Genomic DNA, 14,056 nt, shown 5'->3' on the forward strand with positions numbered 1-14,056 from the left:
ACCTACCAGTGCACAAGGGTACTGCCCATGAAAAAATTCCTGAACCTGTCTAACACCTGGAAATAATTCTAAGGTCAGAAATCTGCGACTAGAATAGGTATTACCGATGGTAAGTAACTTGTTCTTCAGTTCTCCATCATTGGACTTTCTTAAATATTCAAAACCGTAGATATATGTAGAGTAAGTTTCCCTTTTTGCAGTATTACATTTATTTCAATGTACAAAGTGTATTTTTCCAGAGTGTTAGTGCAAAAGTATGGAAAAGAAACTGTGCAAATATTTAGTAAGGCATATTAAAAGCTTCCGAGCTGTTTGATGGAAACATTAAGTTAGTCTTTGCCCTTTTCTAGTGATTGAGCATAGTGCTCACTGTGATGAGTATCATGCCACACTAAGAGCGTTGGTATCTCTAAGAGAGTTGGAAAGGGCCATGTTTAGAACTGTGTTTTATATTTGAATTTCAGTGTTTCTTAAAAGATCATGAAAATAATCGGTTGAATGATGTCATCAGTGCTGTATCCTGTCTGCCTACTCAAGTTAAACTAATATTTGTCTAGAGAGATGTCAACACAAGAAAGAAACCGGATGTCATATAGCTGTAATATTTTAAATTCATGGGCAGAGGTAATTGACCTTTTTGTCCTAATGTCTCTTTTGTTTTATTGCTTCTTGGAAAGGCTCATGAAGCTTGCGGGCCCATGGAAATTGACTCTGCTCTGCACACTGTCGAGACACTAAAAAACGAACTTCAGGATGCTAAAATGGCTGCCACCGACAGTCAACTGAAACCACTTCCTGGAGAAACAGTAAGTGCCTGGGAAAATAGATGGTGGATTCTGTTACCCACAGTAGAACTCGGGATTTCATGCTTGGCATTAATGAGTCAAGCATCACCTAATGTCCTACTATCCTTAAAGACTCCTTTGGCATGCTCCTCTGTCGGCCACCAGTGGCCTTGCTTTTCCGACTTGCTACACAGTTACCTAAGATCTTACCATCTTCTACGGCAGCTCCTGCCCATTACCATGCCCAGGACAGAAATTATACTGCTCCTCACCTGCTCTCCGTTTTATTCTACCCTACTTTACCAGGACTTCTGTATTCCATCTTAGCAGCATGTTTCCGCCAGCAAACTCTCCCTTTGACTTACATGAGTTAGAATCCTCTATGATCAGTGAAGCTTTTTTATTTCCTCTCCATGCTTCCTTCACACCTGCTTTGTCACCACAACACCCAGTTCCCTTTCTCGCTCTCTCTTTCCATGCCACATCTGGTGATCCATCTCTGCCATAAAGGATGCCCCACATCACATTCAAATGCAATACAACTTAAATTGTCACAAAATGTTGACTCCTGATCCATGCATCTAGTTGTACTGATGAAAATGCTGCTTCAGACCACTTCAAAAATTCCCATGGCCAGCTCAAAAATCCATCGAGGCACCACACTTATTCTGCCTCATTGGCAAATAGCTTCTCATAATCTCCAACACCCTCTGTGACACTTCATTATTTTACTTAATGGCATCTAATCTTTGCTCAAGCACCTCAGTACCCCCCCCCCCCCCAAATCTCCAATTGGCACTAAATATCGCCCCCCCCCTTTACTGAGTACCAGGCTCCAGCAGGCCTACTGCAAAATTATGTACATTGTCCACAGGCTCCAATATAAGCATCTTGACCTGATTATCCTCATGTTGCTAAATGACCCCCGCCTATCACTTCATGCCTTCTGCCCACTCCATATCTCCATCCTTGTCTCCTCTACCTTTTTCTTTCACTTCCATATCTAAACCTCACTCTCAAAATGCTAGTTTGCTCCTGAATCACTCCCCACCTATCTTGAAAGCACCCGCTAAGGCCCTGCTATAGCCCATTCTCATCCCCACCATCCTGTCACCTCATAACCACATTCATCTTACTCTTCGCAAATGAGAAAGACCATTTGTAGAGCACCTTTGGCTTACAAGCTGCCTCAACACCCAAACCTCCACCCTCTAGCGTACCATTCTTCTTTATTCTCCATGTCCACATTCAAAAGCTGATCAGGATGCTGTAGCTTCTTCTCAACCTCTAAGAACGGGAGATCATTCAATGGAACGTGGTTGGAGGCAAATGGGCCAGTGACTAAAGTCCAGGGCAAGGCCAGAATTTGTTGATCATGTAATTAGGTGCGGCTTTCATTGTGTGAGAATATGTGTGATTGTTTGAAGCACGTGCGAATGAGAGGGCGAGTGTTGATGAGGTTACTTGTTTTTCTGCCACTAACATGCTTCTAGGGATGGGTACAGTAGTAGTTTAATCCAGTCCAAACTCAAAGGCAGTGTGGATTCAGATTACTTTCGCTCGTTTTCCAGACATAAAAAGATGGGATGTAGGTTCTAATGCAATGGTTATGGTCATATAATTTCCAGTTACGATTGACAATGGCTTTGTTTGAAACAGTCGTAAATTATGTAAGGTCGTACCTGTGTCGATCTTGAGTTGGTAATGATGATGTGTAAAATGCAAAGCTGATAAAGTTTAAAAAAAAAAAGAAATTGACAATGACTTTTAGACCTTGGGTTAGTAACTATAGTTTTAGTCAGTTTACAGAACACTTATAAATTAAATATGCCAAAAGTGTTTTTAGATCAAAGTATTGCTTAAATATGTATCTGAAAGAAACACGTTCGTTAGATTCCTCACCTTAGAATATCCCCAGGCGTCAGGCTGGATCCGGAAAGATTTTTGTAGCAATACCCCTTGCGCGTCGGTAGGCGTCGCCTGCGGCTCCGCGTCTGTCGTCGGCGTCGTGCGCCGGATTGACGTCGTCGGAGTACTTAGATGCCGCCCTCGCGCGCTGACGTCAGTTCTTCTTTTTTCCGCGCCAGTAAGCGCCGATCCGGGAAGAGCTTACCCCTAGTCATTTTTTGACTAACTTTTTTGACTCTTTTGGTCTATCGACTCGACTCTGGTGCCGGTAGGATGCCTAGTTTCAAGGCCTGTGACGCCTGTCATCGCCTGATGTCGGTGACGGATCACCATCGCCGGTGCTAGTATTGCCTGGGGCCCGACCATGACGCGGAGTCGTGCCTCGATTGCCAGGCCTTGACGTCGAAAGCTAGGCGGGAGCGGTCCCGTAAGCTTCTCGAGCTTCGGCACTCTGCTCCGCGTCGCTCTCGGTCCAGGAGGAGGTCCAAGGACCGATTGCGGAGCTGCAGCCATCGTCATCGTCATCGCTCGTCGGGGTCTTCGGGTAAGTCGAACCACTCCAAGAAGTCCAAGAGACGACATCGCTCTTCGGACTCCTCTCGCCGGTCGCGCGACTCGGCTGAGGGTCAGGGTGGTCCCACCCCGCGGCTCCGTCAGAGCCGCAGGAGCCGCGTCCGTCCCCATACCCGCCGGTCCCTGGGTCTGACGCGACTCCGGCGGAGGTCAGTGCCTTCCTCTCGGCCGTGAGGGGCCTGGCTCCGACGTCGACGCCTGTAGGCGTGCCTTCGGGCCCCGCAGGTTCGACTGGGCGACCTCCCGTGCCAGCGGCTCTTGTGCCGTCGACGGCTCCGGCCCCGACGCCGCAGGTCCCCGAGGGATCCAGGCCTGGATCTCGGTCGGCGCCGGTCGACCTCATGACGCCTCCTCCGCCGGCGCCGACACTGGTTCCACCTCCGGCGCTGTCTCCGGACGACACCGTTCCCCGGTTCAGCCCCGGTCCGGACCTGACGCCGGTACGGCGCCGTCCGGCGCCGCACCCGACGTCAATGGATGACCATTTCATCTACCGTCCGGCTCCGATCGTTCCTCCTGTTTATCAGGAATCGGATGACGGGGGCGACTGGGAGGGGTCTGAGGACCCTATGGCCCTCCAGGGTCAACTTGCACAGGACTGGGTAGACGAACTGGGGGATGCCAGTGGTCTGGACACTTCGCCGGACGCTGGCTTCATCTCTCCTCCGACTGTGGCCTCGGAGGAGGGTACAGCTTTTTCAGTGGTGCTGCGCAAGGCGGCCGAAGCCCTAGGGCTGGAGTTGCCTGCTGTGGCCGTGAGGACTACCGTCCTCACAGAGGTCCTTCAACCGACAGCAAGCTCCACTGAGCCTCTGCTGCAGTTTAATGAGGCCCTAATAGACGTTCTGCAGGGCACTTGGTCCAAGCCCTCCACCGTTCCTCCTGTGGACCGGAACGTTGCCCGGCGCCACCGCCCTGCTCCGGGCGACCCTAGTTTCCTCTCCCAACACCCCACCCCGAGAGTCTGGTTATCCAGGCCTCAACCTCCCAATGCTCCTTCCCGTCCGCTCCTCCGGATCGGGAATCCAAGAGGTTGGAACAGTTTGGCAAGAAACTGTTCTCGTCCCTGAGTTTGGGGCTGCGGTCTTTAAATACCGCTTGCCTTTTGGACCGTTATTCCCACTCTCTGTGGGATACGGTGGAGGACGTGCTGCCCTTGTGCCCGGTGGAGGCCCGGGCACGACTCACACAAGCACTTGCTGACGGTCGAGATGCAGCACGGCACGCCATACGGTGTGGACTTGACACCACGGACTCGCTAGGTCGTGCGATTTCCACCACGGTGGCGCTTCAGCGTCAGGCCTGGCTGAGGTCCACGTCATTTTCAGGGTATGTCCAGAGTTCCCTCATGGACATGCCCTTTGATGGCACTCGCCTTTTTGGTGAGAAGGCGGACAGTGAGCTGGCTCGGTTCAAGGACTCCCGGGCCACGACGAAGTCCTTGGGTCTTTCGGCCCCGCGGCCGCAAACTTCCGCCTTTCGTGGCCAAGGAAGGGGCGCCTCCTCACGTCCGCCCAGCCACCGGCCGCAGAACCAACCTGCACACGGTCGCGGACGTGGATTCCGCCGAGGTGGTACTGGAGGTCAACGTGCCGGTCAGTCCACATCCACCCCGGCAGCATCCGCCTCAAAGCCCTCCTAGTCCGAGCTTTCAGGTCCATTCAACGCCAGTGGGCGGCAGAGTTCGCCATCACCTGCTCCACTGGCGCTCCATCACGTCGGACAGGTGGGTGTTGCAAATCGTCCGAAGGGGCTACTCCCTCCCCTTCGAGACGACCCCTCCAGCCATGCCACCACTGCACCACTGTATGTCGGGGGATCATATGCATCTTCTACGAGAGGAAGTTTCGGCCCTCTTGGCCAAAGAGGCCGTCGAGCGCGTTCCTGGTCCGGAAGTAGGTCGTGGTTGTATTCTCACTACTTTCTGGTTCCGAAGAAGGGCAAAGGGGGCCTACGCCCGATCTTGGACCTCAGGAGCGTGAACTCCTTCCTCCGGAAGGACCGTTTCAAGATGCTCACTTTAGCTCAGGTTCTGGCTGCCCTAGACCCTGGAGACTGGATGGTAGCGTTGGACTTGCAGGACGCTTATTTCCACATCCCCGTCCTGCCGGCCCACCGGCGTTACCTGCGGTTCACGGTGGGTCAGGAGCACTTTCAGTTCACCGTGCTCCCCTTCGGCCTCACCAGTGCCCCTCGGGTGTTCACGAAAGTGATGGCGGTGGTCGCAGCTGATCTGAGCCGATCAGGCGTTCCAGTCTTCCCCTATCTCGACGACTGGTTGTTGAAGGCAGGCTCGCCCCAGCAAGTCGTCTCCCACCTCCAGACTACGGCCGACCTCCTGCACTCGCTGGGGTTCTCCATCAATGTGCCGAAGTCGCACCTGAGTCCCTCCCAAAAGCTCCTTTTCATTCGGGCGGTTCTCGTTTCGGCGCAGTTCCGGGTCTATGCGCCGGAACAGCGGGTCTGGGACATTCAGGCCCTGATTTCCATCTTCCGGCCCCTGTCCTGGGTTTCGGTCAGATTGGTGCTGCGGCTTCTGGGGCTGATGGCCTCCTGCATCCTGTTGGTACCTCACGCCAGGTGGCGGATGCGGGCTCTGCAGTGGGACCTGAAGTTTCAGTGGGCCCAGCATCGAGGCAACCTGTCCGACCATGTCTTGATCTTGGAGGGCACTGCGAATCAGCTGCAGTGGTGGCTCACGAATCACGATTGGGTCAGCGGCAGATCCCTCTCCCTACCCCAACCGGAGCATGTCGTAGTGACGGATGCGTCCCTCCTGGTGTTAAATGGTAGCGGCAGTTGATCACCTTTCAAGTATTGCCCGGCGGTAATCGCCTTTTATACCATTCGATGATTAACCAACAAAAAGAGGCAGGCGCCGGAGACTGGAAGGCAGGAAACAAAGTTTTATTCTCTCCGGAGGAGAACACATCAGATCAGACAGCAAGGTATCGTCACGAGGTGCTCTAACCGCATCTCTGAGGCCTGGCCTCTTATACACAGGTTTATTGTTTTATTATCGGTTTACAGCACATGGCACATTCTTGAGATTGTTTTGGTACATGAAAGAGCATCCTCGGAATCCCCGGCTTAGATCCGCTCCCACACATAACTACAGTGAAAGTCCCCACCCCACCCACAGTAGGAGATGGCTATCACACAGCTGGGCATTCCATCTATTCCCGGGGGGTGAGTGCGACTGGTCAGGTCACAAGGGTTAGGGGCCTTGATCTACTGCGATCCCTTAGATGTGAGGTGTTTCCTTTACAGTAGGGGCAATAAACTGTGTCCGCAGGGCTAGGTGATGGCCTGGGATTAGTTTGGACGATCAGGTATGGAGGAAGGGGTTACCGAAAGGATGTATGACCATGTATGGGATGAGAAAAAGGAGGGTGTTGGTCAGGCGCGGGAGGTGGTTCCATGGCAGGGTCGCGCAGAAGGAGAGGGTTTATGGCCCATGTATGAGAGAGCGGGGGTGGCCGGCGCGCGGGGGGGGTGTTTGCAGCGCCTAGGGAACGCGCTGGTGATCGGCGAGGGGCAGAGGGGCCATGGCGCTTTCAAAAATGGCTACTGCTTGAGGGAGCATGCGGGTCTGAGAGGGGACAAGATGGCGCCGATTATGTTGACATCGCAAACCAGATTTTAACACTGGGATGGGGGGACCATATGGGAGAGGCGGAGATCAGAGGACTCTGGTCTCCGGCGGAGACTTGGCTCCATATCAACCTCTTGGAGCTGAGGGCGATCCGACTTGCACTAAAAGCCTTCCTTCCCTGAACTCGGACGTGGCGCAAGGTCTCTTTCTGCAGTGGGGAGAGCCTTGGTTAGATCTATTCGCCACCGAAGAGAACGCACAATGTCAGCCGTTCTGCGCGTTGGAATTTCCAAGGCGGCACTCGCTCGGAGACGCTTTTCGTCGCGAGTGGAGTTGCGGTCTGTTGTACGCCTTTCCACCTATACCACTTCTGCCCTGAGTGCTGAAGAAGATCAGGCGCGACCGGGCCCAAGTCATCTTGGTGGCTCCGGATTGGGCACGAAGGTACTGGAATCCCGAGCTACTCAGTATGTCCATCGATCCCCCGATACGACTGCCTCTTCAGGAGGACCTTCTGTCGCAGCAGCAGGGGACGGTCCTCCACCCGAACCTGTCCAGCCTCCACCTCCATGTGTGGAGATTGAGCGGCGACAGTTGATGCCATTTGACTTGCCTCCTGAAGTCTGTGATGTCATTCTGGCAGCCAGGCATCCCTCCACAAAGACGGTATACGCCTGCCGGTGGAACTAATTTGTGGCATGGTGCACAGCAAAGGCTGTGGATCTCCTTTCTGCCCCTCTTTCTGAGGTTCTTTCTTTGGCCCAGCAGGGCTCTGCTCTGGGCACCTTGAAGGGTTATCTCGCTGCAATCTCTGCTTTCTTAAGTCTTCCTGATCAGCCTTCTCTTTTCGAGTCCCCTGTTGTCTCCCGTTTTCTTAAGGGCATTACTCATATGTTCCCTCCTGTTCCATTCGTAATGCCTCAGTGGGACTTGAACCTTGTTCTCACTTTTCTGATGTGCGCTCCCTTTGAGCCCCTTCACAACTGTCCACTTCGTCTACTGACTCTGAAAACTGCCTTCCTGGTGGCTATCACCTCCGCTAGGCGGGTGAGTGAGCTCCAGGCTCTGTCAGCTAAGCCTCCCTTCCTTTCGGTTCATCCGGATAAGGTTGTCCTCCGGACACGTCCTTCTTTTCTTCCTAAAGTCGTGACTCCCTTTCACATCGGGCAATCTGTCACGCTGCCTACCTTCTTTCCGCCTCCTTCAAAAGATGAAGAGAGGCTCCACCGTCTGGACCCAAAACGTGCGCTGTCCTTTTATTTGGACCGCACAAAACAGTTCCGGGTGACGACCAACTTTTTGTTGGATATGTAGGTGCTAAGAAGGGTAAAGCTGTGCACAAGCGGACCATCTCGCGATGGGTCGTGTTGTGTATTAAACTCTGCTTTTCCTTGGCGAAAAAGGTCCCTCCTGTTGGGCTGAGAGCCCATTCCACCCGGGCCACAGCGGCGACAACTGCCCTGGGACGAGGAGACCCCTTGCAGGACATCTGTCAGGCGGCGACGTGGGCTTCACTGCGCTTGTTTGCCAAGCACTATTACGTGGACAGCCAAGTCTGGAGAGATGGCCACTTTGGCCGTTCTGTTCTCCAGAACTTTCTGGTGTGATCTTGGTTCGCAGGCCCACCTCCGGGGTTGGTATTGCTGGGGTATCTATTCTAAGTTGAGGAATCTAACTAACGTGTTTCTTTCAGATGAACAAGTTACTTACCTTCGGTAAAGATGTATCTGTAAGAAAGATTAGTTAGTTAGATTCCTCACCGACCCACCCAGCCTCCCCGTTCTGCGAACCGACATCTAGGGTTAAGGTTCTCCCTTTCAGGGCCCTAGATTTTTTGGCACCAGTGTCGGTCTCTTGCATCGCTCAGCGTCCCTGGCGCGGAAAGCTATGTATAAGAACTGACGTCAGCGTGCGAGGGCGGCGTCTAAGTACTCCGACGTCATTCGGGCGAACGATGCCGATGACGGACGCGGAGCCGCAGACGACGCCTACCGACGCGCAAGGGGTATTGCTACAAAAATCTTTCCGGATCCAGCCTGACGCCTGGGGATATTCTAAGGTGAGGAATCTAACTAACTAATGTTTCGTACAGATACATCGTTACCGAAGGTAAGTAACTTGTTCTTTGTCACTCAAGTTCATGTCGCCACATTTTTGCACCTTTTAAAGCTTTCTGAACCTGGGGTAAAAACATATTTAAATAAAGAAAATTCTGTGGAGTCTGACAATTACAGCTGTATTTCTTCTGCGTTTTTCTGTTTGTTTGACATCTATCTCTCTATTAGGAGGTTCATACCTGTTAAGAATGATTTATTTAATATTGAATATAAATTAAATTCATGCAGTGTAATCTATCAGAAATGTTGTATTTAAAAGGCGGGAATGCATCTGAACTACCTCATTTGAGTGAAGATTTGTGCAAAAACCGTAGTATATTTGCAACATAAAGTTTAATAGAGAGTGATAGCAAAGATAGCCCACCAGCCACACCGTCCTCACATTTGCCTGTCTGCTGCAACACATCAAACATAATACTGTTTTGTCTGTTATGCAGCCACCTGTTTAACAGTATTGGTCTTTTCAAATAAGTGATAAACATTAGCAGTAGCAACTTGGTTTCAAATACAGCTTCTCCTAAACATCTGCTTTTTCTCTTTCTCTCTCTCTCTAGCCCCCCCTCTCCCTCCTCCTCCGTCCAAATGCCTCTATACATGTCTGTGTTTGTCTTCTGACCTCTATCCCTCTCTTTTTCCTTCTTGCTTGGCAATTTGTCACCTGTGCGAGACTGATAGTACTATACATTGGCAGAATATCGCCTGAGACAGGCTAAACCCATTGAGAGACAGGCAGTATTTTTCGTGTGTGAGTGGTCGAGTGTGTTCTTCAGCTGTACCACATATTAGAAGTTGGCAGAATATCTCCTGAGACTGGCTCACCCCATTGTGAGACTGACAGTATTTATTATTTGTAAGTGGTTGAGTGTGTTCTTCCGCTATACCTGTTTGGGGCAAATGTATGATGAGTGCGTGGTGTGGTGATGCGTGAGCTGATGCAGCGCCAGTGCTGTGTGCTCCTTAGCAAGGCTTTCGTGAGTATTCCATGCTACTTGCGTTTCCTCCACTGCCTCCTGTTTGTGGATTCCGGACATCTGCTCTATTCGGATCCAAAAATAGAAGCTGCACAAATGTTCTGATAATTTATGTGCTAATCCTACTCAACCAAAACACATCTTTGTGCTCAGACCTGTTGCCTCGTTGAGCATGCTGACATTTCCTCCAGAGATTCATGTTCATTCAGCATATGTACGGCAGTCTGCCTTGTGTTTCAGAGAGCTGCCCAGAGCCCTTAGCCATCAGAGCCTAACTCCCATTCTAAATCACTGAGGGTTCTGGTCATTTATCATGTGGTAATGGTAATTGAGATGCCAAACGGCTCTGCTTTCGTCCTTGCTCTAGCTGTAATATTCCCCATCTACTTGATACAACCCAGAGTCCGCAAACATGAGGGTTATAATTTACTGGATATGTATTTGTGCAGCCACTAATACGTAGTTTAAGCTAAAATCAATATTGCTTTAATAAAGGATTGCATAAGCAAACACATACATTGCCAAAGAGGTCTTTTGTAGTCAATAGTAATCCCCTTTATTGCATTATTAGTTTAAATCATGCTGATGTGAAAGATCTTCCTTAGAGCTGCTGTTACATACAATTAGTCTTCTAGTCCATCTACTGTATTTGGGCAGTGTGACTACACTACATTCCCCTCTCTGTTACTGAAGCCCCCTTTCTTTATAGGGGCTGTTCATGGTTCTTTTTCACAGAATATACTCCCCCATCCATCTTCGTCTAATCCAATCTTAAGCCTGTTCTCTAAAAACCTGGATTTTTAGAGCTCTGAAATCTCTATGCTTCTCTCTTATTTAATCCTTCATTACTCTCCAAGGTAATTTGTACCTTCCTGTACCTCCTATCTATTTCTGCATAGCACCAAGATACTCCCGCGGAGTGATAGTTGCGCTTTAGAAATAACAGATACAAAAGAAAGCCTTTTGGAAAGTGATCTTTGATGCATCACGTTCTTGTCACTTACCCTGCCCAGTAGCGATGGGGCAGTTTCTGAAGGTGCTGTAGCTTGCCAAGCATTGGATCTTTCATAGATTCACATGCTTAAATGATCCCCATTCCTTGGAAAACAAGGAGCCTGAACTTAAGATATGTGATCTCAATTCCTTTTTCACTAACTTCAAAGGTATGTTTCTCCAAGGATGCATGAACTTACTGATACCAATACTGTATCGGAGTGGACCATTAATTGCACATGTAAGCCTATGTTTCACACAAACCTGCATTGCTCAAGAACACCACTAAAACGCCAAAAGGGCTTTCTGCTGAACACACTTCTAAATAAAGAAATAGAACATCTTTAAACTCTTCATGGAAAAATCAGAAATATAGGATTTAGGGAAAAACATAACCCTTTCAACAACATCATTTATGTAATGTACTTTTGTTTATTCTTGTAGGGTTAATGTGCGTTTTATCTCTTTACAGCTAGAGAAATGTGCTCAAGATCTGGGTAGTACCTCCAAAGCTGTTGGCTCGTCAATGGCGCAGTTGCTAACATGTGCAGCCCAAGGCAATGAACACTATACAGGTAAACGGTGTTAGCTTACAGTGGAGATGAAGCCTGGTGAGCAGGTTGTGTTAACATGTTTTCATTACATAGAATTCAGCCAACATCATACATATCACATAGTTGCACTTCCACTGCAGTCGTTGCAAAATAATTTTCCATTCTTCCTTCTCTTGGCCACGGTCACTGGAGTTGATCTTGATACGATTTTGTTTAACATAGGTCTGGGCTTATATTTCTTGCAGCATAATGTACATGGGGATCTTACCCTCTTAGGAACCACACCTGCATATCGATTTTCAGAATTTAGTACAAACTCTGCACTGGTTGAAAGTACAAAAAATGTCTGTTGTCATAGGTGTTGCAGCTCGAGAGACAGCTCAAGCTCTGAAGACCCTGGCTCAATCAGCTCGAGGAGTGGCAGCCTCCACAAATGACCCACAGGCTGCCAATGCCATGTTAGACTCAGCAAGAGATGTGATGGAGGGCTCTGCCATGCTTATACACGAGGCCAAGCAAGCCCTGGTGGCCCCCGGAGATGCAGAGAGCCAGCAGCGGCTGGCCCAGGTAGAGCAAATTCTCACTAAAGAGATAACTGATACTTTCTTTTAGTGGTGCTAGTAAAAGTCATGCATTTTACATTCATCTTCATTATTGTTATGCCACTTTTTTACTGACATGTTGGTGGTATTGAATATTGTTTGTGTAAAATGAATATTTTGTTGCTGATGGATGCTCCTAACATCAGATTCCTCACCTTTAGAATATCCCCAAGGTAACAGACTGGAACCAGTAGGTTGCGTTGTGTGACTCTGGGTCAGCTCCGCTCCGCCCCACAAGTGACGACTGGAGCCACATATAGGCACCACCAAAGCACAATGAATGTCAGTTCCTTTCTTTTTGCGCCTTTGTGCACAGACCAAGAGCTAGCCCATACTTTTTTCTTGCCCTTTGCGGGCCCTTATTTCTAAATTTTCTACAATTGTGTAAGGGAGCATATCTCCTTCTACTACAGGGTTTAAACCTTTAGAGACTGTTGCAAACAAATGTCTGTGACCGATCCCTAATGAATGTGTCTTTGGTGTTTTGGATTGACATTTGACTCAGTCGTGTGAGCTGTGTGCCCTAATGCACCCCAGTCAGTTCGGGAACATTAATTCTACATCGCTAAGCCCTGTCAGAAGTTGTGTAAAGCTTGCTCCCATTCAGAGTCAAGGACAAGGACCTGGGGCTTGTCCTGCCACAGTTCGTCATCAAGGTCAAAATCTTCAGGCAAACTAAAATCAAAGAAAAAGTGCAAAAATCTAAGCGGGCCTCCTCCCAGCCTAGCTATTCTCCACCTTGCAAGGATGTCAGGTGGCCCATGGTCTCGCTTATGGTCCGTAACTGATGCACCGATTCTGCCACTGATCTGGATGCACTCGAACACCCTGGTCTGTCGACAACGCTCCAATAGGTCAAGGCCATGGTCTGCATCTTCAGTTCCCTACCTGTTTCCTCTGGGATACATTCGGACACCATCGATCCTCAGAGGCCACCATTCAGTTTACTGCTAGCGAGTCTGCCCTTTGCACCCTCTGTAAAGGTCCTGCTTCAGCTTCAGAGCTGCCTTCTCGACCAGCACCATGATTCATGCTGTTTCCTGCACTGTCGACTTTATCACCAACGTCGCTGTTACATGGTGATCGGATTGTCCTGTCCGACTCTTAGGGGAGTCCGTCTTGACATCAGCTGCTTTTGAGCTCCATACTTTCATTACTGGCCCTCATGCATTCTGAAAACACAGTGCTATCACCAAGAAGCTCCCCCTACCCCAGTAGTCCAACACATATTCGCTTAGGACTTTAACCAGAGCCAACTGGGGTTTGGCCAGGATGGCGATGGTGGGGACACATTCTCCCCACGATATGAAAACAAAATGTATCTGAACATGCAAAAGGCGAGTGGGCTGGACACATACCCTGGCAAAGCACTGGCCTCTCCCCCTGGTCCTTCCACAGAAGTGCCCGCTTCATTCGCCATGGTAATTATGCGGGTAGCCAAGGTCATAGATCTACAGTTGCCTTTTGTTGACATAAAGACAAATGTACTCACAGAGGTGCTGCAACCCAGACAATCCTACTGCCATTCAATGAAGCCCTAACTAACACCCTTATGGGGACTTGGGCCAAGCCTTGCTCCTGTCCACCCATAAAACGACAGATGGCACATTGTCACAAACCAGCTCTGAGTGACCCTGTTTTTCTAAAACATCATCCCACCCCTGAGAGCCTGGTAGAACATGCCTCCACTAGTAGAATTAACCCAAATTCTTTCCCCACAACTTTACCCGACAGAGAGTAGAAAGTAATGGAGGCATTTGGGAACAGGCTTTTTCTTTCACTAGCTTTGCCCTCGTATCGTCCAATGCAAGCTGCTTGCTGTGTAGATACTCCTCTGAATTATGGGACCTGGTCTCATCTAGAGAGCAGTCCCAGAGAACCTCTGTACCAATTTGGCACGGATCATTTAAAATAGCCAGGTCACACGGTCAAGCACCGCGATCCGAACTAGTGTGAAG

At 49.7% G+C, this 14,056-nt stretch overlaps 1 protein-coding gene across 7 annotated transcripts in view; it reads left to right on the plus strand.

Annotated features, from left to right (window-relative positions):
• The window catches only part of TLN2 (talin 2), a 1,262,084-nt gene that overhangs the window by 876,963 nt on the left and 371,065 nt on the right, over positions 1-14,056 (plus strand). For all 7 annotated transcript variants that reach the window (XM_085643650.1, XM_085643649.1, XM_085643651.1 and 4 more), the window contains 3 exons: positions 678-806; positions 11,415-11,517; positions 11,855-12,063. In XM_085643650.1, coding sequence (XP_085499776.1) covers positions 678-806; positions 11,415-11,517; positions 11,855-12,063 — 441 coding nt within the window. The remainder of the gene's footprint in view (positions 1-677; positions 807-11,414; positions 11,518-11,854; positions 12,064-14,056) is intronic.

Source organism: Triturus cristatus, chromosome 3_1, assembly GCF_964204655.1.
Source record: "Triturus cristatus chromosome 3_1, aTriCri1.1, whole genome shotgun sequence".
NCBI lineage: Eukaryota > Metazoa > Chordata > Amphibia > Caudata > Salamandridae > Triturus > Triturus cristatus.